Source organism: Tamandua tetradactyla, chromosome 19 (genome assembly GCF_023851605.1).
Source record: "Tamandua tetradactyla isolate mTamTet1 chromosome 19, mTamTet1.pri, whole genome shotgun sequence".
Lineage (NCBI taxonomy): Eukaryota > Metazoa > Chordata > Mammalia > Pilosa > Myrmecophagidae > Tamandua > Tamandua tetradactyla.
In genome coordinates, this window is record NC_135345.1 from 71,652,980 (window position 1) to 71,677,984 (window position 25,005).

The following is a 25,005-nucleotide window of genomic DNA, read 5'->3' on the forward strand; positions in this document are numbered from 1 at the left end:
GGGTTATGAGAACTCCTTACATAGGAATACAGTGGGAAGGGTTATCAGAATTCCTTACATAGGAATACAGTGGGAAGGGTTATCAGAATTCCTTACATAGGAATACAGTGGGAAGGGTTATGAGAACTCCTTACATAGGAATACAGTGGGAAGGGTTATGAGAATTCCTTACATAGGAATACAGTGGGAAGGTTATGAGAAAACCTTACATAGGAATACAGTGGGAAGGGTTATCAGAATTGCTTACATAGGAATACAGTGGGAAGGGTTATCAGAACTCCTTACATAGGAATACAGTGGGAAGGGTTATCAGAACTCCTTACATAGGAATACAGTGGGAAGGGTTATCAGAACTCCTTACATAGGAATACAGTGGGAAGGGTTATCAGGACTCCTTACATAGGAATACAGTGGGAAGGGTTATCAGAACTCCTTACATAGGAATACAGTGGGAAGGGTTATGAGAACTCCTTACATAGGAATACAGTGGGAAGGGTTATCAGAATTCCTTACATAGGAATACAGTGGGAAGGGTTATGAGAACTCCTTACATAGGAATACAGTGGGAAGAGTTATCAGAATTCCTTACATAGGAATACAGTGGGAAGGGTTATGAGAACTCCTTACATAGGAATACAGTGGGAAGGGTTATCAGAATTCCTTACATAGGAATACAGTGGGAAGGGTTATGAGAACTCCTTACATAGGAATACAGTGGGAAGGGTTATCAGAACTCCTTACATAGGAATACAGTGGGAAGGGTTATCAGAACTCCTTACATAGGAATACAGTGGGAAGGGTTATGAGGATTCCTTACATAGGAATACAGTGGGAAGGGTGATCAGAATTCCTTACATAGGAATACAGTGGGAAGGGTTATGAGGATTCCTTACATGGGAATACAGTGGGAAGGGTGATCAGAATTCCTTACATAGGAATACAGTGGGAAGGGTTATGAGGATTCCTTACATAGGAATACAGTGGGAAGGGTTATGAGGATTCCTTACATAGGAATACAGTGGGAAGGGTTATCAGAATTCCTTACATAGGAATACAGTGGGAAGGGTTATCAGAATTCCTTACATAGGAATACAGTGGGAAGGGTTATGAGAACTCCTTACATAGGAATACAGTGGGAAGGGTTATCAGAATTCCTTACATAGGAATACAGTGGGAAGGGTTATCAGAATTCCTTACATAGGAATACAGTGGGAAGGGTTATCAGAACTCCTTACATAGGAATACAGTGGGAAGGGTTATGAGGATTCCTTACATAGGAATACAGTGGGAAGGGTGATCAGAATTCCTTACATAGGAATACAGTGGGAAGGGTTATGAGGATTCCTTACATAGGAATACAGTGGGAAGGGTTATGAGGATTCCTTACATAGGAATACAGTGGGAAGGGTGATCAGAATTCCTTACATAGGAATACAGTGGGAAGGGTTATCAGAACTCCTTACATAGGAATACAGTGGGAAGGGTTATGAGGATTCCTTACATAGGAATACAGTGGGAAGGGTTATGAGAACTCCTTACATAGGAATACAGTGGGAAGGGTTATCAGAATTCCTTACATAGGAATACAGTGGGAAGGGTTATCAGAATTCCTTACATAGGAATACAGTGGGAAGGGTTATGAGAACTCCTTACATAGGAATACAGTGGGAAGGGTTATGAGAATTCCTTACATAGGAATACAGTGGGAAGGTTATGAGAAAACCTTACATAGGAATACAGTGGGAAGGGTTATCAGAATTCCTTACATAGGAATACAGTGGGAAGGGTTATCAGAACTCCTTACATAGGAATACAGTGGGAAGGGTTATCAGAACTCCTTACATAGGAATACAGTGGGAAGGGTTATCCGAATTCCTTACATAGGAATACAGTGGGAAGGGTTATCAGAATTCCTTACATAGGAATACAGTGGGAAGGGTTATCAGAATTCCTTACATAGGAATACAGTGGGAAGGGTTATCAGAATTCCTTACATAGGAATACAGTGGGAAGGGTTATCCGAATTCCTTACATAGGAATACAGTGGGAAGGGTTATCAGAATTCCTTACATAGGAATACAGTGGGAAGGTTATGAGAACTCCTTACATAGGAATACAGTGGGAAGGGTTATCAGAATTCCTTACATAGGAATACAGTGGGAAGGGTTATGAGAATTCCTTACATAGGAATACAGTGGGAAGGGTTATCAGAATTCCTTACATAGGAATACAGTGGGAAGGGTTATCAGAATTCCTTACATAGGAATACAGTGGGAAGGGTTATCAGAACTCCTTACACAGGAATACAGTGGGAAGGGTTATCAGGACTCCTTACACAGGAATACAGTGGGAAGGGTTATGAGAACTCCTTACATAGGAATACAGTGGGAAGGGTTATCAGAACTCCTTACATAGGAATACAGTGGGAAGGGTTATCAGGACTCCTTACATAGGAATACAGTGGGAAGGGTTATCAGAACTCCTTACATAGGAATACAGTGGGAAGGGTTATCAGAACTCCTTACATAGGAATACAGTGGGAAGGGTTATGAGGATTCCTTACATAGGAATACAGTGGGAAGGGTGATCAGAATTCCTTACATAGGAATACAGTGGGAAGGGTTATGAGAACTCCTTACATAGGAATACAGTGGGAAGGGTTATCAGAACTCCTTACATAGGAATACAGTGGGAAGGGTTATCAGGACTCCTTACATAGGAATACAGTGGGAAGGGTTATCAGAACTCCTTACATAGGAATACAGTGGGAAGGGTTATGAGAATTCCTTACATAGGAATACAGTGGGAAGGGTTATCAGAACTCCTTACATAGGAATACAGTGGGAAGGGTTATGAGAACTCCTTACATAGGAATACAGTGGGAAGGGTTATGAGGATTCCTTACATAGGAATACAGTGGGAAGGGTTATGAGGATTCCTTACATAGGAATACAGTGGGAAGGGTTATCAGAATTCCTTACATAGGAATACAGTGGGAAGGGTTATCAGAATTCCTTACATAGGAATACAGTGGGAAGGGTTATGAGAACTCCTTACATAGGAATACAGTGGGAAGGGTTATCAGAATTCCTTACATAGGAATACAGTGGGAAGGGTTATCAGAATTCCTTACATAGGAATACAGTGGGAAGGGTTATCAGAACTCCTTACATAGGAATACAGTGGGAAGGGTTATGAGGATTCCTTACATAGGAATACAGTGGGAAGGGTGATCAGAATTCCTTACATAGGAATACAGTGGGAAGGGTTATGAGGATTCCTTACATAGGAATACAGTGGGAAGGGTTATCAGAACTCCTTACATAGGAATACAGTGGGAAGGGTTATGAGGATTCCTTACATAGGAATACAGTGGGAAGGGTTATGAGAACTCCTTACATAGGAATACAGTGGGAAGGGTTATCAGAATTCCTTACATAGGAATACAGTGGGAAGGGTTATCAGAATTCCTTACATAGGAATACAGTGGGAAGGGTTATGAGAACTCCTTACATAGGAATACAGTGGGAAGGGTTATGAGAATTCCTTACATAGGAATACAGTGGGAAGGTTATGAGAAAACCTTACATAGGAATACAGTGGGAAGGGTTATCAGAATTCCTTACATAGGAATACAGTGGGAAGGGTTATCAGAACTCCTTACATAGGAATACAGTGGGAAGGGTTATCAGAACTCCTTACATAGGAATACAGTGGGAAGGGTTATCAGAACTCCTTACATAGGAATACAGTGGGAAGGGTTATCAGGACTCCTTACATAGGAATACAGTGGGAAGGGTTATCAGAACTCCTTACATAGGAATACAGTGGGAAGGGTTATCAGAACTCCTTACATAGGAATACAGTGGGAAGGGTTATCAGAATTCCTTACATAGGAATACAGTGGGAAGGGTTATCAGAACTCCTTACATAGGAATACAGTGGGAAGGGTTATGAGAACTCCTTACATAGGAATACAGTGGGAAGGGTTATCAGAATTCCTTACATAGGAATACAGTGGGAAGGGTTATGAGAACTCCTTACATAGGAATACAGTGGGAAGAGTTATCAGAATTCCTTACATAGGAATACAGTGGGAAGGGTTATGAGAACTCCTTACATAGGAATACAGTGGGAAGGGTTATCAGAATTCCTTACATAGGAATACAGTGGGAAGGGTTATGAGAACTCCTTACATAGGAATACAGTGGGAAGGGTTATCAGAACTCCTTACATAGGAATACAGTGGGAAGGGTTATCAGAACTCCTTACATAGGAATACAGTGGGAAGGGTTATGAGGATTCCTTACATAGGAATACAGTGGGAAGGGTGATCAGAATTCCTTACATAGGAATACAGTGGGAAGGGTTATGAGGATTCCTTACATAGGAATACAGTGGGAAGGGTGATCAGAATTCCTTACATAGGAATACAGTGGGAAGGGTTATGAGGATTCCTTACATAGGAATACAGTGGGAAGGGTTATGAGGATTCCTTACATAGGAATACAGTGGGAAGGGTTATCAGAATTCCTTACATAGGAATACAGTGGGAAGGGTTATCAGAATTCCTTACATAGGAATACAGTGGGAAGGGTTATGAGAACTCCTTACATAGGAATACAGTGGGAAGGGTTATCAGAATTCCTTACATAGGAATACAGTGGGAAGGGTTATCAGAATTCCTTACATAGGAATACAGTGGGAAGGGTTATCAGAACTCCTTACATAGGAATACAGTGGGAAGGGTTATGAGGATTCCTTACATAGGAATACAGTGGGAAGGGTGATCAGAATTCCTTACATAGGAATACAGTGGGAAGGGTTATGAGGATTCCTTACATAGGAATACAGTGGGAAGGGTTATGAGGATTCCTTACATAGGAATACAGTGGGAAGAGTGATCAGAATTCCTTACATAGGAATACAGTGGGAAGGGTTATCAGAACTCCTTACATAGGAATACAGTGGGAAGGGTTATGAGGATTCCTTACATAGGAATACAGTGGGAAGGGTTATGAGAACTCCTTACATAGGAATACAGTGGGAAGGGTTATCAGAATTCCTTACATAGGAATACAGTGGGAAGGGTTATCAGAATTCCTTACATAGGAATACAGTGGGAAGGGTTATGAGAACTCCTTACATAGGAATACAGTGGGAAGGGTTATGAGAATTCCTTACATAGGAATACAGTGGGAAGGTTATGAGAAAACCTTACATAGGAATACAGTGGGAAGGGTTATCAGAATTCCTTACATAGGAATACAGTGGGAAGGGTTATCAGAACTCCTTACATAGGAATACAGTGGGAAGGGTTATCAGAACTCCTTACATAGGAATACAGTGGGAAGGGTTATCCGAATTCCTTACATAGGAATACAGTGGGAAGGGTTATCAGAATTCCTTACATAGGAATACAGTGGGAAGGGTTATCAGAATTCCTTACATAGGAATACAGTGGGAAGGGTTATCAGAATTCCTTACATAGGAATACAGTGGGAAGGGTTATCCGAATTCCTTACATAGGAATACAGTGGGAAGGGTTATCAGAATTCCTTACATAGGAATACAGTGGGAAGGTTATGAGAACTCCTTACATAGGAATACAGTGGGAAGGGTTATCAGAATTCCTTACATAGGAATACAGTGGGAAGGGTTATGAGAATTCCTTACATAGGAATACAGTGGGAAGGGTTATGAGGAATCTCCCAGTGTACATATTATTTTATATTGGGAGACCGTTAGCAAGAGCAAGGGAATCGGTGTTCCATTGTGTGCCCTGCCTCTATTACTTGTATTTTAGTTGTTCGGTTTCTGTGCTTTTATAGAACACCAGTAGGCAGAGGAAGAGCCTGGCTTCGTTTGGCCTTAATGCAAAAGAAACTCTCAGAGTATATGAAAGCTTTGATCAATAAAAAGGAACTTCTCAGGTAAGAAACTTTGTTGAACTTTTCTTTTTTTTTTTTTGATATGTTCTATGTCATATAAGGTAGAACCATTTTTGTGTGTTAGAAAAAGATAAATACAGCAACATCACATAGTTAAATATACCTTCTCCCACACCTCACACACATAAACTCCTAAATGATGTTTTTATAATATTTTCATTCTATCTGTCATAGTGACTAATATATGGTCCTTAAAGGCTTTTGACACCTTAGCATGTACTCAGGCTCAATAAGACAAGAAATTGGCATGTAGCATTAAATTCAAGTAGTACACATACAAAAAAAAATCCAGATGGATATAAATATGAAAGACCAAACAGTAGAACTTTTAGAAGGAAACATTAAATATACTTATGAGTTTGAGTAGGCAAAGATTTCTTAAACAGCACACAGAAAGCACTATCTTTAAGAGGAAAACTTAATAAATTGTTTCATATTAAAATTAAGAACTGGGTGGGCCACAGTGACTCAGTAGGCAGAGTTCTCACCTGCCATGGCAGAGACCTGGGTTCAATTCCTGGTGCCTGCCCATGTAAAAAAAAAAATTAAGAATTTCTGTTCATCAAAGACATTATTAAAGATTGAATAAAGAAGTAACCCATAATATGTATGTATATCCAATAAATGATTCATATTCAAGGTTTTTAAGAACTCCCACAAACCAGTAAGAAAAAGACAGATAAGCAAATAAAAAAATAAGTAGATTTAAATAGGCATTTCACAAAAGAGGATATCCAAATGGTCAGTCAGCATATAAAAAGATACTCAGCTTAACTGCCGTCATGGAAATGCATATTAAAACAGCAATATGATACCACTACACATCCACCAAAATGGCTAAAATGAAAAAGACATATACTACCAAGTGATCATAAGGATATGAAGGAACCATAATGCTTGGCTGACAGATTAATTTGGTGCAGAAACTTGAGTAAACTTTTTAGCGTTATCTATTAAAGCTCATAATAAGCATACCTTATGACCCAGCAATTCTACTTTTAGTCATTATCTCCAATGAAATGTATAGTCATGTTCAATAACAGACATGAACAAGAATATTCATTGCTATGTATAATGTATATAATAGCCTCAAATAAAAGCAACCCAAGTGTCTGTTCACAATAGAATGGATAAGTAAATTATAAGTATATTCATACAATGAAATCATACACAGCAATTACACACAGCAACATGGCTTAATCTTACAAACATAATGCTGAACAAAAGAAGCCAGACAAAAGTACACAACATACTGTTCCATTTATATAATTTTCAGAAACATGCAAAATTAGTCTTTGGTGTTATAAGTCAGTAAAGAGGTTACCATTGATGGATAGAGCCTTAAAGTAGTGTAGGGTCTAGTGTTCAGGCTATCAGTGGCTACAGGAGAGTTGTCTGTGATCAAAGTTGTATAGTACAAGTTGGGGGTCTGAAGAATTAGCTCTTTGCCAGCAGAGCACCAGAGTAAATGGATTCAATCTTGTGAACCAGGCAGAACAGGTCTTTATACAGACCTTTATTCACTTTGACCCATAATTTCATTCCTAGGTATGACTATACATACATGTACCAGACAAAGTCTACAGTAATGTTCAAAGCAGCATTATAGCCTACAAACATTGGGAACAGCCCAGGTATTTATGAACAATAGAATACATGTACTGTGGTATATTCCTACCATGGAATATTATCCAGCAATGAAAATATGAACTAAACCTATATACAAAACGTATTTGAATCTCACAAATAAATATTGCATCAAGGATACCATACATGAAAGAAGCATTTGCACTTTGATTCCATTTATATAAAGTCCAAAAATGGGCAAAAAACAATCTATGGTGTTAGAAGTCAGGATAATGGTTACTTTGGGGAGATGAGGTAGTGATTGGAAGTCTTCTAATAACGTTCTCTTTTCCGATCAGGATAGTAATTACAGTAATGTGTAATCTTATGCAAATTTATGGAGCTGTACACTTAGAAATTGTACACTTTTCTGTATATATGTTAAGCATCAAGATAAAAATTAAGATGCAAGCTGTGCCATAACAGAGAGTTCATAGTCTGATGTTATCTACATTTTTGAAATGTATAATGTTGGAAAACAGCCATACTCAGCTTCTAAGCAGATATCAAAAATATTTTTAAGGTGATGTTTTTGTTTTTGTTTTTTGTTTCATTTTTTGTGAAAAATGATATATATACAAAAAGCAATAAATTTCAAAGCACATCACAATAATTAGTTGTAGAACAGATTTCAGAGTTTGGTGTGGGTTACAATTCCACAATTTTAGGTTTTTACTTCTAGCTGCTCTAAGATATTAAGATATTAATTTTAAGCCAAAAAAACTGAAGATATTTTGTGGTATGATCCCTTTTTTTAGTATCCCTCAAAAATATCTAAATGTCAGCATAAATGATCTGAAAGGTTATATACCAAGGTGTTTAACACATCGTGGATGATGCAATTATCAGGTTTCTTTTGTGCTGCTTTTTTGCTTTCCATTATTTTCTTTTTTTCTGTAAAGAAAACTGATTTTATTAAACAATATAAGATAATAATCCTTTACATTTTTCATATCAACTTCAGCCTATTATGTGTACTGCTTGTTAGTCAACTTTTGCTAATTAGTCAAAAATGAGTATATGATGGGGAGAAAAGAAGTGTAACAAGGTGCGAGTGGCTTTGAGAGTTCAAATAGTCAAGAGGCTACACTAGAGGTCACTCTTATGCAAGCTTCAGTTAGACATTGCTACCTATCATAACCTGCCAAACCCCAACCTAAACCATTCTTGCCAATCCTAAAGAATACCCAGGACATTATATGAGATTCTATAAAAGTTTCATGCACTGGTGTAACTCTCCAAAGCCTACAACATCCAGAGGGGTCCCTGGACCAGATAAGCCCTGAAATGCAGAGGGACCAGCTCTTCTAGAACATCAACTAGTTTCATCTCTCTATCCCATATTACTGACAGCCCCTTCCAGTATGAAAAAATTAGAATGGGCACAGCCCAAATACCCCTAAAGAGTGGGAGAAAAATCAGAGGTGATGGTGGGGTTATACAGAGAAGGTCGGGTTTAACAAATGAGTGTGAGTGCTGAATCATTATACTGATACTTCTTTTAGCCTCCAGTATCTTAGAGCAGCTAGAAATAAAATTCTAAAATTGTGGAATTGTAACCCATACCAAACTCTGGAATCTGTTGTACAACTAATTGTTGCCATGTATTTTGAAATTTCTTGCTTTTATGTATATATGTTATTTAAAGAGGAGAAATATAACAGAGAAGGTAGGATTTCACATATGAGTATAACTGCTGAATCGTTATATTGATATTTCTGTTGGTCTACAGTGCCTTGGAGCAAGTAGAAGAAGAAACAAAGAATCATGGAACTGTAACCCATACCAAACTTTAAAATATGTTCTATAATTGCTTGTTAAAATGTACCTGGAAATTTCTGACCAAAAGTGGGGAAAGAAGTATAATTAATAAAGTATCAGTGGCGGAGAGAGATCAAATAGAGTCGAGAGGCTTCTCTGGAGGTTGCTTTTACGCAAGCTTCAGGTAGACCTTGCTACCTATCATAACCTGCCAACCCTCAACCAGGACCATTCCAGCCAATCCTAAAGAACACCTAGGGCAATTTATAAGATTCCACAAGGGTTCCAGGCACTAGAGTCATTCTCCAGAAACCTACAACCTCCAGATGGGTCCCTGGTCCAGATAGGTCCCGAAACCTAGCCCAACTCTCCAGAACATCAGATAGTTCCATCTCCCTACCCCATATCAGTGACAGACCCTTCCAATATCAAAAATCTAGAATTGCCATAGCCCAAACAGCCCTAAAAAGAGGTATGGAAAGATCAAAGGTGATGGTAGAATTATACATAGAAGATAGGACTTTACAAATGAGTATGAATGCTGAATCAGTAAATTGGTATCTTGTTTAGACTCCAGTATTTTAGAGCACCTAGAAGTAAAAACCTAAAATTGTGAAATTGTAACCCATATCAAAGTTTGAAATATGTTCTACAACTAATTGTGGTGCTGTGCTTGGAAATTTATAGCTTTTTTGTATACACGTTACTGTTCACCAAAAAAGAAGGACAAAAAGTCGATTGTGATGATAAAAAAGTATTTAAGCCCTCTAGCCTCCTATATTCTGGAGCAGCTAGAAGGAAAAATATGAGAGGATCGTATGATAGCCTGTGACAATCCCTGGGATCTGTCCCAGGATCTGTTGAAGAGTGCTTTGAAAACTATTGCATTTTTATTTCTTTGCTTTGTATATATGTTATACTGTACACATAAAAAATTTTTTTTAATGTACCTGGAAATTTATTGCTTCTTTTATTGCTTTTTGTATATGTGTTATATTTCACAATTTTAAAAAGTTAAAAAAAAGAGAGAGAATATATGTAATTCAATAGTTTACATTGTTGAAATGTCTTAAAGCCATGTGATGCTTAAATAGAATTAAAAATAAATCAGAAAAGAGGCAAAAGTTTTAAAACCTGCCAAAAAATTTTTAAATGTGTAGAAGATTGTAAAGTTATTTGCATCACAAATGCAAATATGTGAAAAAAAGCATAAACTGAAATACTGTACTCATTTCCAACCAAAATACCGTTCTGATCAGATTTCTTTCAATCAGAATGTTATCTAAAGATTCTTTTTGTGCACCTTTTATTTGAAATAAGGTACTTACCCATTCTTTTTTCACTTTTTCACTATTATACATGACCATATTAATCAATGAAACAGACGTTTTCCCCCTTGTCTCAGATTACATCACGGGATTCTTGAGTTTTTATTACAATAAAGCATTCCCTGATTTCTCTTTGCTGTTGTTCTTTAATTTATATTTTATTAGTAAAGTTGTAGTTTTATAGAAAAATCATGCAGAAAAACAGTTCACACACACACACACCACATGCACACAGTTTTCTCTCATTCACACTTTGCATTAGTGTGGTATCATTGTTGCAATTGATGAAACATATTATTTTAATTATACTATTAAGTGTAGTCATATTTACATTAGGGTTCACTGTGTTGTAAAGTCTTATGCTTTGCTTTTTGTTTGTTTGTTTGTTTTGTTTTCCAGTAACAATACAAATATTGTTAAAACCAGTACGAAGTCGCATCAAAGTTAGTTACAGGCGTGATGTCCTAAGGCAAAATTCTTCTCTGGCTCTGCACCTATAAAACTCAGAGCAAGTTATTTTCTGCCAACATACAAAGGCGGAACAGTCATAGAATACATCTACCCATTTCCATAGGGAGAAACTAAAAGGAACACGGGGATCACTGGACCCAAGCACTTTTGAAAACCTTCAGAGCAAATTCCATTAGATTAGTTAATTCAATTAGATTAGTCTGAGAATCATTTATTTTCGGGGCTTTAGAAAGCCTCAGTCCCACACTTTCCATGGGCTTACAGCCTAGCTCACCTGTCTCTGAATGCAACCTTGAGGAACATTAGAGAGACTACTTTTTTCTCAGCTCCACCCTCTCCAAGCATCAGGGCTGCACCCGGGCTCTCTGCCGTCTCTTGGGCACCTACTCAACCCCTCCATGTGGTGGCAGCCAGGCTCTCCCCAATCCCCAAGGAATGAGCTCCACCCTCCCCGATGCCTGAAGCAGGACTACACTTCCTCTGCAAGGAGGTGGATGGCCCATCCTCTACCTTTGGGGCGAACTCACCCTTTCCATGTGCTTGGGTGGGTCTACTCTCCTGGCCTAAGGCTTCCTGACTTCATACCTCAGCGTCCATGTTTCTGCCTCTGAAGTTATTTTTCCTTCACATTCTCCTTTTTGAGTTCCCCAGTCCAGACTGGCAGCGGCTCCTTTTATACAGGTCCCACAGCACTCTTGTTGGCTTTCTATGTAGCAAGCAAGGATCATGCCCAACAGACAGTAGGAGTTTTGCTTTTTAAATTTTTATTTTTGTAACATATGCAATCCAAAATTTTCCCTTTTAGCCATATTCAGATATATAATTCTTTGGTGCTAACCACATTCACAATGTTGTGCTACCATCACCATCCATTTAAAAAATTATTCCATCACCCCAAATAGAAACTCTGTACCAAATTAAGCATTAACTCCCCATTCCTGATAACCTATATTCTAGTTTGTGACTATACAGATTTGCTTATTTGAATTACTTCATACCAGTGAGATCATACATTTATCCTTTTGCATCTGGCTTATCTCACTCAACATGATGTCTTCAAGGTTCATCCATGTTTTTACATGTATCAGAACTTCATCCCTTTTTTATGGCTGAATAATATTCCATCATAGATATTACCACATCTTTTTATTATCTCTTAATATACACTGGGGTTCTTTCCATCCTTTAGTAACTGTGGATAATGCCAATATGAACATCAGTATCCAAATATCTGTTCGAATCCCTGCTTTTAGTTCTTTTTACTGTATACCTAGAAGAAGGATTGCTAGATCATATGGTAATTCTTTATGTAACTTTCTGAGGAATTGCTAAATGGTTTTCCACAGCAGCTGTACCATTTTGCATTCCTACCAACAATGAACAAGTGTTTCTATTTCTCCACACCCTCCCCAACACTTTTTCTTTTCTGTTTTTAATAATAGCCATTCTGTGAATATGGAATTATATCTTACTATGGTTTTGATTTGCATTCCCCTAATGACTACTGATACTGAACAGCTTTTCATATGCTTAGCAGCCATTTTTAGATTTTCTTTGGAGAAATGTCTTTCAAGTTTTTTGCCCATCTTTACACAAAAAGCAGGCATTCTACCACTGAACCACCTGTGCACCCTTACCCATCTTAAAATTGTGTTTTTTGCCTTGTTGGATAAATGATTTCCAAATACTTTCTCTCATTCTGTAGATTGTCTTTTTACTTTTTTATTCTTTTAATTGTTTAATATAACATATATACAAAGCAAAGAAAGAAAAAAGCAATAGTTTTCAAAGCACTCTTCAACAAGTAGTTACAGCACAGATCCCAGAGTTTGTTTTGGCTACCATACCTTCCTGTCAGATTTTTCCTTTTAGCTGCTCCAGAATGTAGGAGGCTAGAAGGAATAAATATTTTTTTATCATCACAATTTTTTTCTTTCTTTTTTTGTGAAAAATAACATATATACAAAAAGCAATAAATTTCAAAGTACAGCACAACCATTAGTTGTAGAAAGATTTCAGAGTTTGGTGTGGATTACAATTCCACAATTTTAGGTTTTTATTTCTAGCTGCTCTTAAGATACTGGACACTAAATGAAATATCAATATAATGATTCAGCAATCATACTCTACCTTCTCTGCATTACTCCACCATCATCTTTGATCTTTCTATCCCACTCTTTAGGAGTATTTGGGCTATGGCCATTCTAACTGTTTCATTTTGGAAGGGGCTGTCAATAATATGGAGTAGGGAGATGAAACTAGCTGATGTTCTGGAGAAGCTGGGCCCTCAAGGTTTCAGGACTTATCTGGTCCAGGGACCCATCTGGAGGTTGTAGGTTTCTGGAAAGTTACCCTAGTGCATGGAACCCTTGTAGAATCTTATATATTTCCATAGGTGTTCTTTATTATTGGCTGGAATGGTTTTGGTTGGAGTTTGGCAAGTTATGATAAGTAGCAATGTCTAACTGAAGCTTACATAAGAGTGACCTCCAGAGTAGCCTCTCGACCCTATTTGAACCCTCTCAGCCATTGATACTTTATTAGTTACAGTTCTTTTCCCTCTTTTGGTCAAGATGGAATTGTTGATCCCACTGTGTGGTTGGACTCATCGCCAGGAGTCATGTCCCACGCCACCAGGGAGAATTTCACCCCTGGATGTCACTCCCCATGTAGGGAGGAGGGCAATGATTTCACTTACAGAGGTGAGCTTAGAGAGAGAGAGAGGCCACATCTGAGCAACAAAAGAGACCCTCCAGAAGTAACTCTCAGACATACCTAAAGGTAGACTAAACTTCTCCACTACCCACTAAGCTTCACAAGAGTAAGCCTCAAGATGAAGGGTTTGGCCTATTGATTTCAATGTCCCTAATGTTTGACACAGTGTCAGAGGATCCCCTGATGGTAAGGTTTAATAGTTCCATATTTTTCCTCATATCCTATCAAAGGACTTTGCCAATATTTTTTTATCATCTGCTTACTATATTCTAGGATGTATCCAGGCATTACATTAAACTGTGCAAGATTAAAGGCCCTCATTCCTATACTGGGCTCCCTGTGTTTCAGTTGTTCAAATGAGCTAGCCAGACAGGTTAAGTTAGAGTATGTGCTACAGAAAACTTAGGTTCCAGACAAAATAAACCTTTCTTCCTTTGGTCTCAAAGAGTAAGTGCAGTTCTAAAATATAGACAATGTCTTCCTAACCCCTGTATTCTGAATGACCTTAATCCTGGCCTTTTCAGCTTCATCTTTTTACTTTTATAATGAAGTTCTTTGATGTACAAAAGTTTTTAATTTTGATGAAGTTCTCTTTATCTATTTTTTCTTTTCTTGCTTATGCTTTCGGTTTAAAGTCTAAGAAACCATTCCCTAGCATAAGATCCTAAAGATACTTCCCTAAGTTTTCTTCCAATAATTTTATAGTTTTGATTATTATATTTAGATCTTTGGTCTATTATGAGTTAATTTTTGTACATGTTGTGAGGTTAATATTTCCCAGCACCATTTATTGAACAGATTGTTCTTTTCCCATTGAGTGCACTTTGCATTCTTGTCAAAAATCTATTAGCTGAAAAACCACATTAGATCATCTCGATTGATGCAGAAAAGGCATTTGACAAAACTCAACATCCTTTCTTGTTGAAAACACTTCAAAGGATAGGAAGAGGAAGGATTCCTCAACATGATAAAGGGAATATGTGAAAAACTCACAGCTGACATCATCTTCAATAGGGAAAAACTGAAAACTTCCCCCCTAAGACGAGGAACAAGACAAGGGTGTCCACTATCACCATTGTTATTCAACATTGTGTTGGAAGTTCTAGCCAGAACAATTAGACAAGAAAAAGAAATACAAGGCATCAAAATTGGAAAGGAAGAAGTAAAACTCTCACTGTTTGCAGGTGATGTGATACTATATGTCGAAAACTCTGAAAAATCCACAGCAAAACTACTAGAGCTAATAAATGAGTACAGCAAAGTGGCAGGTTACAAGATCAACACTCAAAAATCTGTAGTGTTTCTATACACTAGTAATGAACAATCTGAGGTGGAAATCAAGAAACAATTTCCATTTACAATTGCAACCAAAAGAATAAAATATTTAGGAATAAATTTAACTAAAGAGACAAAAGACCTACTCAAAGAAAGCCACAAGAAATTGTTAAAAGAAATCACAGAAGACCTAAATAAATGGAAGGGCATACCATGTTCATGGATTGGAAGACTAAATATAGTTAAGATGTCAATTCTACCTAAATTGATTTACAGAATCAATGCAATGCCAATTAAAATCCCAACAACGTACTTTTCAGAAATAGAAAAGCCAATAACCAAATTTATCTGGAAGGGCAGTGTGCCCTGAATAGCTAAAAGTATCCTGCGAAAGAAAAATGGAGTTGGAGGCCTCACGCTACCTTACTTTAAGGCATATTATGAAGCAACAGTGGTCAAAACAACATGGTACTGCCATAAAGATAGATATATTGACCAATGGAATCGAATAGAGTGTTCAGATATCGACCCTCTCATCTATGGACATTTGATCTTTGATAAGGCAGTCAAGTCAACTCACCTGGGACAGAACAGTCTCCTCAATAAATGGTGCCTAGAGAACTGGATATCCACATGCAAAAGAATGAAAGAGGATCCATATCTCACACCCTATACAAAAATTAATTCAAAATGGATCAAAAACCTAAACATTAGCTCTTAGACCATAAAACTTTTAGAAGAAAATGTAAGGAACTATTGTATAAATCTCACAATAGGAGACAGTTTCATAGAACTTACACTCAAAACACAAGCATTGAAGAAATAAATAAATGGGAACTCCTCAAAATTAAATACTTTTGTACATCAAAGAACTTCTTCAAGAAAGTGAAAAGACAATGGGAGACAATGTTTGAATGATATATCAGATAAAGCCCTAGTATCCAGAATATATAAAGAGATTGTTCAACTCAACAACAGAAAGGCAGACAACCAATTACAAAATGGACAAAAGACATGAACAGACAATTTTTAGAGGAGGAAATACAAATGGCCAAAAGGTACATGAAAAGATGCTCAACTTCACTGGCTATTAGGAAAATGCAAATCAAAATCACAGTGAGACATCATCTCAAAACCACCAGAATGGCCATTAACAATAAAACAGAAAACAACAAGTGCTGATGAGGATGTGGAGAAAGGGGCACACTTATCTACTGTTTGTGGGAATGTCAAATGGTACAACCCTGCTGTGGAAGGTAGTTTGGTGGTTCCTCAGGAAGCTATGTATAGAATTGCCATATGACCCGGCAACACCATTGCTAGGTATCTACTCAGAGGACATGAGGGCAAGGTCACAGACAGTCATTTGCACACCAATGTTTATAACAACATTATTTACAATTGTCAAGAGATGGAAAGAGTCTAAATGTCCATCAACAGATGAGTGGCTAAACAAGCTGTGGTATATACATATGATGGAATATTATACAGCTATAAGACAGAGTAAAGTTATGAAGTATATAAAAACATGGATGGACCTTGAGGACATTATGCTGAGTGAGATTAGTCAGAAACAAAAGGACAAATACTGTATGGTCTCACTGATATGAACTGACATTAGTAAATGAACTTGGAAAACTTCAGTTGGTAACAGAAACCATCAGGAGATAGAAATAGGGTAGATATTGGGTAGTTGGAGCTGAAGGGATAAAGATTGCGCAACAGGACCGATTGTAAAAATTCAGAAATGGATAGAACAATACTACCTAACTGTAATACAATAATGTTAGTACCTGAATGAGGCTGAATGTGAAAATTATTGAGGGAGAAGGCCTGGGGCACGAATGAAATCAGAAAGAAAGATAGACAATAAAGACTGAGATGGCATAATCTAGGAATTCCTAGAGTGTATAATGATAGTGACTAAATGTACAAATTTAAAAATGTTTTTTCTTGAGGAAGAACAAAGGAATGTCAACACTGCAGGGTGTGGAAAATAGATTGTAATTCATATTTTAAAACTTTATTTGTGAGACTAAAGCAAAAAATGTTTATTTAATTCAAAATTTATATTTAGAGTAGTGCATTTTCTAATATAACTTACATGGACAGTTCAAACCATAGTACATGGAACCTTGAGTAGGGCATGAGATTTTGTAGGTTTGTCCAGAGTGATGCCCCGATAAATCCCAGAGTGATTTGAACAGTGAATAAAAAGGTATTTGCAAAGTCCCCTTGGGGGAATGGTGAGAAAGGGGGAAAATTCAACTTCCTCAAGTGGAGAATTCTTGATATTCTCACAAACAGTGGGGACAACCAAAGCAATAGGCTGAGACCCCAATCTTGGGGTTTGTTCATATGAAACTTAACCCCGCGAAGGATAGGCTAAGCCTACCTAGAATTAGACCTGAGAGTCACTCCCAAGAGAACCTCTTTTGTTGCTCAGATGTGGCCTTTCTCTCTCAGCCAATGCAACAAGCAGACTCACTGCCCTCCCCCTCTCTACCTGAGACATGAGCCCCAGGGGTGTGGACCTTCCTGGCAGTGGGGGACAGAAATCCTAAAATGAGCTGCGACTCAGCAGCAAGGGATTGAGAAAGCCTTCTCGACCAAAAGGGGAAAGAACGAAATAAGACAAAATAAAGTGTCAGTGGCTGAGAAATTGCAAACAGAGTCAAGACGTTATCCTGGAGGTTATTCTTATGTATAATATAGATATCACCTTTTTAGTTAAGGTGTAATGGAGAGGCTGGAGGGAACTGCCTGAAAATGTAGAGCTATGTTCCAATAGCCATTTTTCTTGAAGATGATTGTATAATGATAAAGCTTTCGCAATGTGACTCTGTGATTGTGAAAACCTTGTGTCTGGTGCTCCTTCTATCTACCTTATCAACAGAAGAGTAAAACATATGGATTAAAAATAAATAAATAATGGGGGAACAAATGTTAAAATAAATTTATTAGATTGAAATGGTAGTGATCAATGAAAGGGAGGGGGGTAAGGGGTATGGTATTATGAATTTTTTTCTGTTTTCTTTTTATTTCTTTTTCTGAATTGATGCAAGTGTTCTAAGAAATGATCATGATGATGAATATATAACTATGTGATATTGTGAGTTACTGATTACATATGTAGAATGGAATGATCATATGGTAAGAATGTTTGTGTTTGTGTGTCGGTATGTTTCATTAAAAAAAATAAAATGCATCAAACTTAAAAAAAAAAAAAGAAAGAAAAAATCAATTAGCCATAGACGTGAAGGTTTATTTCTGAACTCCCAATTCTATTCCATTGGTCTGTATCTCTTTCCTTGTGCCAGTACCATGCTGTTTTGATTGCTGTAACTTTTTTCCTTCCCTAATTGCTCTGGGTAGAATTTCCAGTACATTGTTGTATAACAGTGGTGACAGGAGACATCCTTGTCTTGTTCCTGATCTTACAGGGAAAAATTTGAGTCTTTCACCATTGCGTATGATATTAGCTGTGGGTTTTTCATATATACCCTTAATCATGTTGAGAAAGTTCTCTTCTATTTCTAGTTGTTATCGAGTGTTTTTATCAAGAATACGTGGTGGATCTGTCAAATGTTTTTTCTGCATCAACTGGGATAATTATATGCCTTTTTTTCCTTCAGTCTATTTATGATTTGATTCTCTTATGTTGAACCACCATTGAATACCTGTGATAAATCCCACTTCATCATGGTGTGTAATTCTTTTAAGGTCTGTTAGATTCAATTTTTTTTTTTGTGCATGGGCAGGCACCGGGAATCAAACCCGGGACCTCGGGCATGGCAGGCAAGAACTCTTACCTGCTGAGCCACCGTGGCCTGCCCTGTTAGATTCAATTTGCTAGTATTTTGTTGAGGATTTTTATATCAATATGCATGAGATATATTGCTTTGTTATTCTCTTTTCTTCTGGTGTCTTTATCTGGTTTTGGTGTTAGGATGATGTTGCCCCTCATAGAACAAGTTAGAAAGTGTTTCCTTCCATTTCAATTTTTTTTTTCAATTTTAATAGCTAATATTTTTATTTTCAAGATCTATAAAAATCAATGAAAAAGTGGAACATAGACAACTTATACGACATATGCTACAGTAGGTCAGAAAACATTCTATACCATGGTGGTACCAAGTCAAGGAAAGATGGTTCATCACTACTAGAACATCAAATGGTTAGGATCATCTCCCTGCAAATTTTTGTTTGTTTGTTTTTCTTTTTTTGTTTGTTTGGGTTTTTTTTTTTTTTATTTTATTAATTAACGGAAAAAAAGAAATTAACCCAAGTTTTAGAAATCATACCATTCTACATATGCAATCAGTAATTCTCAACATCATCACATAGATGCATGATCATGGTTTCTTAGTATATTTGCATCGGTTTAGAAGAACTAGCAACACAACAGAAAAAGATATAGAATGTTAATATAGAGGAAAAAAATAAAAGTAATAATAATAGTAAAAAAAAAAAACCTATAGCTCAGATGTAGCTTCATTCAGTGTTTTAATATGATGACTTTACAATTAGGTATTATTGTGCTGCCCATTTTTGAGTTTTTGTATCTAGTCCTGTTACACCGTCTGTATCCCTTCAACTCCAATTGCCCATTATCTTACCCTGTTTCTACCTCCTGCTGGACTTTGTTACCAATGACATATTCCAAGTTTATTCTCGAATGTCTGTTCACATCAGTGGGACCATACAGTATTTGTCCTTTAGTTTTTGGCTAGACTCACTCAGCATAATGTTCTCTAGGTCCATCCATGTTATTACATGCTTCATAAGTTTATCCTGTCTTAAAGCTGCATAATATTCCATCGTATGTATATACCACAGTTTGTTTAGCCACTCTTCTGTTGATGGAGATTTTGGCTGTTTCCATCTCTTTGCAATTGTAAATAACGCTGCTATAAACATTGGTGTGCAAATGTCCGTTTGTGTCTTTGCCCTTAAGTCCTCTGAGTAGATTCCCAGCAATGGTATTGCTGGGTCGTATGGCAATTCTATATTCAGCTTTTTGAGGAACCGCCAAACTGCCTTACACAGTGGTTGCACCATTTGACATTCCCACCAACAGTGGATAAGTGTGCCTCTTTCTCCGCATCCTCTCCAGCACTTGTCATTTTCAGTTTTGTTGATAATGGCCATTCTGGTGGGTGTGAGATGATATCTCATTGTGGTTTTGATTTGCATTTCTCTAATGGCCAGGGACATTCAGCATCTCTTCATGTGCCTTTTGGCCATTTGTATTTCCTCTTCTGATAGGTGTCTCTTCAAGTCTTTTTCCCATTTTGTAATTGGGTTGGCTGTCTTTTTGTTGTTGAGTTGAACAATCTCTTTATAAATTCTGGATACTAGACCTTTATCTGATATGTCATTTCCAAATATTGTCTCCCATTGTGTAGGCTGTCTTTCTACTTTCTTGATAAAGTTCTTTGATGCACAAAAGTGTTTAATTTTGAGGCGCTCCCATTTATTTATTTCCTTCTTCAGTGCTCTTGCTTTAGGTTTAAGGTCCATAAAAGCGCCTCCAGTTGTAAGTTTCATAAGATATCTCCCAACATTTTCCTCTAACTGTTTTATGGTCTTAGACCTAATGTTTAGATCTTTGATCCATTTTGAGTTAACTTTTGTATAGGGTGTGAGATATGGGTCTTCTTTCATTCTTTTGCATATGGATATCCAGTTCTCTAGGCACCATTTATTGAAGAGACTGTTCTGTCCCAGGTGAGTTGGCTTGACTGCCTTATCAAAGATCAAATGTCCATAGATGAAAGGGTCTATATCTGAGCACTCTATTCAATTCCATTGGTCGATATATCTATCTTTATGCCAATACCATGCTGTTTTGACCACTGTGGCTTCATAATATGCCTTAAAGTCAGGCATCGCGAGACCTCCAGCTTCGTTTTTTTTCCTCAAGATGTTTTTAGCAATTCGGGGCACCCTGCCCTTCCAGATAAATTTGCTTATTGGTTTTTCTATTTCTGAAAAATAAGTTGTTGGGATTTTGATTGGTATTGCATTGAATCTGTAAATCAATTTAGGTAGGATTGACATCTTAACTATATTTAGTCTTCCAATCCATGTACATGGTATGCCCTTCCATCTATTTAGGTCTTCTGTGATTTCTTTTAACAGTTTTTTGTAGTTTTCTTTGTATAGGTTTTTTGTCTCTTTAGTTAAATTTATTCCTAGGTATTTTATTCTTTTAGTTGCAGTTGTAATTGGGATTCGTTTCTTGATTTCCCCCTCAGCTTGTTCATTGCTAGTGTATAGAAATGCCACAGATTTTTTATTTTATTTTTTATTTTTTTTATTAATTAAAAAAAGAATTAACAAAACAATTAGAAATCATTCCATTCTACATGTACAATCAGTACTTCTTAATAACATCACATAGTTGCATATTCATCATTTCTTAGTACATTTGCATCGATTTAGAAAAAGAAATAAAAAGACAACAGAATAAGAATTAAAACGATAATAGAAAGAAAAAAAAAAAACCTATGCCTCACATGCAGCTTCATTCAGTGTTTTAACATAATTGCATTACAATTAGGTAGTATTGTGCTATCCATTTCTGAGTTTTTATATCCAGTCCCGTTGTACAGTCTGTATCCCTTCAGCTCCAATTACCCCTTCTCTTTTTTTTTTTAATTAACGGAAAAAAAGAAATTAATCCAACATTTAGAAATCATACCATTCTACATATGCAATCAGTAATTCTTAACATCATCACATAGATGCATGATCATCATTTCTTAGTACATTTGCATCGGTTTAGAAGAACTACCAACATAACCGAAAAAGATATAGAATGTTAATATAGAGGAAAAAAATAAAAGTAATAATAATAGTAAAAAAAAAAAAACCTATAGCTCAGATGTAGCTTCATTCAGTGTTTTAATGTGATGACTTTACAATTAGGTATTATTGTGCTGTCCTTTTTTGAGTTTTTGTATCTAGTCCTGTTACACCGTCTGTATCCCTTCAACTCCAATTGCCCATTATCTTACCCTGTTTCTACCTCCTGCTGGACTTTGTTACCAATGACATATTCCAAGTTTATTCTCGAATGTCTGTTCATATCAGTGGGACCATACAGTATTTGTCCTTTAGTTTTTGGCTAGACTCACTCAGCATAATGTTCTCTAGGTCCATCCATGTTATTACATGCTTCATAAGTTTATCCTGTCTTAAAGCTGCATAATATTCCATCATATGTATATACCGCAGTTTGTTTAGCCACTCTTCTGTTGATGGAGATTTTGGCTGTTTCCATCTCTTTGCAATTGTAAATAACGCTGCTATAAACATTGGTGTGCAAATGTCCGTTTGTGTCTTTGCCCTTAAGTCCTCTGAGTAGATTCCCAGCAATGGTATTGCTGGGTCGTATGGCAATTCTATATTCAGCTTTTTGAGGAACCGCCAAACTGCCTTACACAGTGGTTGCACCATTTGACATTCCCACCAACAGTGGATAAGTGTGCCTCTTTCTCCGCATCCTCTCCAGCACTTGTCATTTTCAGTTTTGTTGATAATGGCCATTCTGGTGGGTGTGAGATGATATCTCATTGTGGTTTTGATTTGCATTTCTCTAATGGCCAGGGACATTCAGCATCTCTTCATGTGCCTTTTGGCCATTTGTATTTCCTCTTCTGATAGGTGTCTCTTCAAGTCTTTTTCCCATTTTGTAATTGGGTTGGCTGTCTTTTTGTTGTTGAGTTGAACAATCTCTTTATAAATTCTGGATACTAGACCTTTATCTGATATGTCATTTCCAAATATTGTCTCCCATTGTGTAGGCTGTCTTTCTACTTTCTTGATAAAGTTCTTTGATGCACAAAAGTGTTTAATTTTGAGGCGCTCCCATTTATTTATTTCCTTCTTCAGTGCTCTTGCTTTAGGTTTAAGGTCCATAAAAGCGCCTCCAGTTGTAAGTTTCATAAGATATCTCCCAACATTTTCCTCTAACTGTTTTATGGTCTTAGACCTAATGGTTAGATCTTTGATCCATTTTGAGTTAACTTTTGTATAGGGTGTGAGATATGGGTCTTCTTTCATTCTTTTGCATATGGATATCCAGTTCTCTAGGCACCATTTATTGAAGAGACTGTTCTGTCCCAGGTGAGTTGGCTTGACTGCCTTATCAAAGATCAAATGTCCATAGATGAAAGGGTCTATATCTGAGCACTCTATTCGATTCCATTGGTCGATATATCTATCTTTATGCCAATACCATGCTGTTTTGACCACTGTGGCTTCATAATATGCCTTAAAGTCAGGCATCGCGAGACCTCCAGCTTCGTTTTTTTTCCTCAAGATGTTTTTAGCAATTCGGGGCACCCTGCCCTTCCAGATAAATTTGCTTATTGGTTTTTCTATTTCTGAAAAATAAGTTGTTGGGATTTTGATTGGTATTGCATTGAATCTGTAAATCAATTTAGGTAGGATTGACATCTTAACTATATTTAGTCTTCCAATCCATGAACATGGTATGCCCTTCCATCTATTTAGGTCTTCTGTGATTTCTTTTAACAGTTTTTTGTAGTTTTCTTTACATAGGTTTTTTTGTCTCTTTAGTTAAATTTATTCCTAGGTATTTTATTATTTTAGTTGCAATTGTAAATGGGATTCGTTTCTTGATTTCCCCGTCAGCTTGTTCATTACTAGTGTATAGAAATGCTACAGATTTTTGAATGTTGATCTTGTAACCTGCTACTTTGCTGTACTCATTTATTAGCTCTAGTAGTTTTGTTGTGGATTTTTCCGGGTTTTCGACGTATAGTATCATATCGTCTGCAAACAGTGATAGTTTTACTTCTTCGTTTCCAATTTTGATGCCTTGTATTTCTTTTTCTTGTCTAATTGCTCTGGCTAGAACCTCCAACACAATGTTGAATAATAGTGGTGATAGTGGACATCCTTGTCTTCTTCCTGATCTTAGGGGGAAAGTTTTCAATTTTTCCCCATTGAGGATGATATTAGCTGTGGGTTTTTCATATATTTCCTCTATCATTTTAAGGAAGTTCCCTTGTATTCCTATCTTTTGAAGTGTTTTCAACAGGAAAGGATGTTGAATCTTGTCAAATGCCTTCTCTGCATCAATTGAGATGATCATGTGATTTTTCTGCTTTGATTTGTTGATATGGTGTATTACATTAATTGATTTTCTTATGTTGAACCATCCTTGCATACCTGGGATGCATCCTACTTGGTCATGATGTATAATTCTTTTAATGTGTTGTTGGATACGATTTGCTAGAATTTTATTGAGGATTTTTGCATCTGTATTCATTAGAGAGATTGGTCTGTAGTTTTCTTTTTTTGTAATATCTTTGCTTGGTTTTGGTATGAGGGTGATGTTGGCTTCATAGAATGAATTAGGTAGTTTTCCCCCCACTTCGATTTTTTTGATGAGTTTGAGGAGAGTTGGTACTAATTCTTTCTGGAATGTTTGATAGAATTCACATGTAAAGCCGTCTGGTCCTGGACTTTTCTTTTTAGGAAGCTTTTGAATGACTAATTCAATTTCTTTACTTGTGATTAGTTTGTTGAGGTCATCTATTTCTTCTTGAGTCAAAGTTGGTTGTTCATGTCTTTCCAGGAACCCGTCCATTCATCTAAATTGTTGTATTTATTAGCGTAAAGTTGTTCATAATATCCTGTTATTACCTCCTTTATTTCTGTGAAGTCAGTAGTTATGTCTCCTCTTCCATTTCTGGTCTTATTTATTTGAATCCTCTCTCTTCTTCTTTTTGTCAATCTTGCTAAGGGCCCATCAATCTTATTGATTTTCTCATAGAACCAACTTCTGGTCTTATTGATTTTCTCTGTTGTTTTCATGTTTTCAATTTCATTTATTTCTGCTC

At 36.9% G+C, this 25,005-nt stretch overlaps 1 protein-coding gene across 11 annotated transcripts in view; it reads left to right on the plus strand.

The window, feature by feature from the left end:
* RUFY3 (RUN and FYVE domain containing 3) overlaps positions 1-25,005 on the plus strand; it is a 140,198-nt gene that overhangs the window by 80,453 nt on the left and 34,740 nt on the right. For all 11 annotated transcript variants that reach the window (XM_077137050.1, XM_077137049.1, XM_077137052.1 and 8 more), the window contains one exon: positions 5,832-5,933. In XM_077137050.1, coding sequence (XP_076993165.1) covers positions 5,832-5,933 — 102 coding nt within the window. The remainder of the gene's footprint in view (positions 1-5,831; positions 5,934-25,005) is intronic.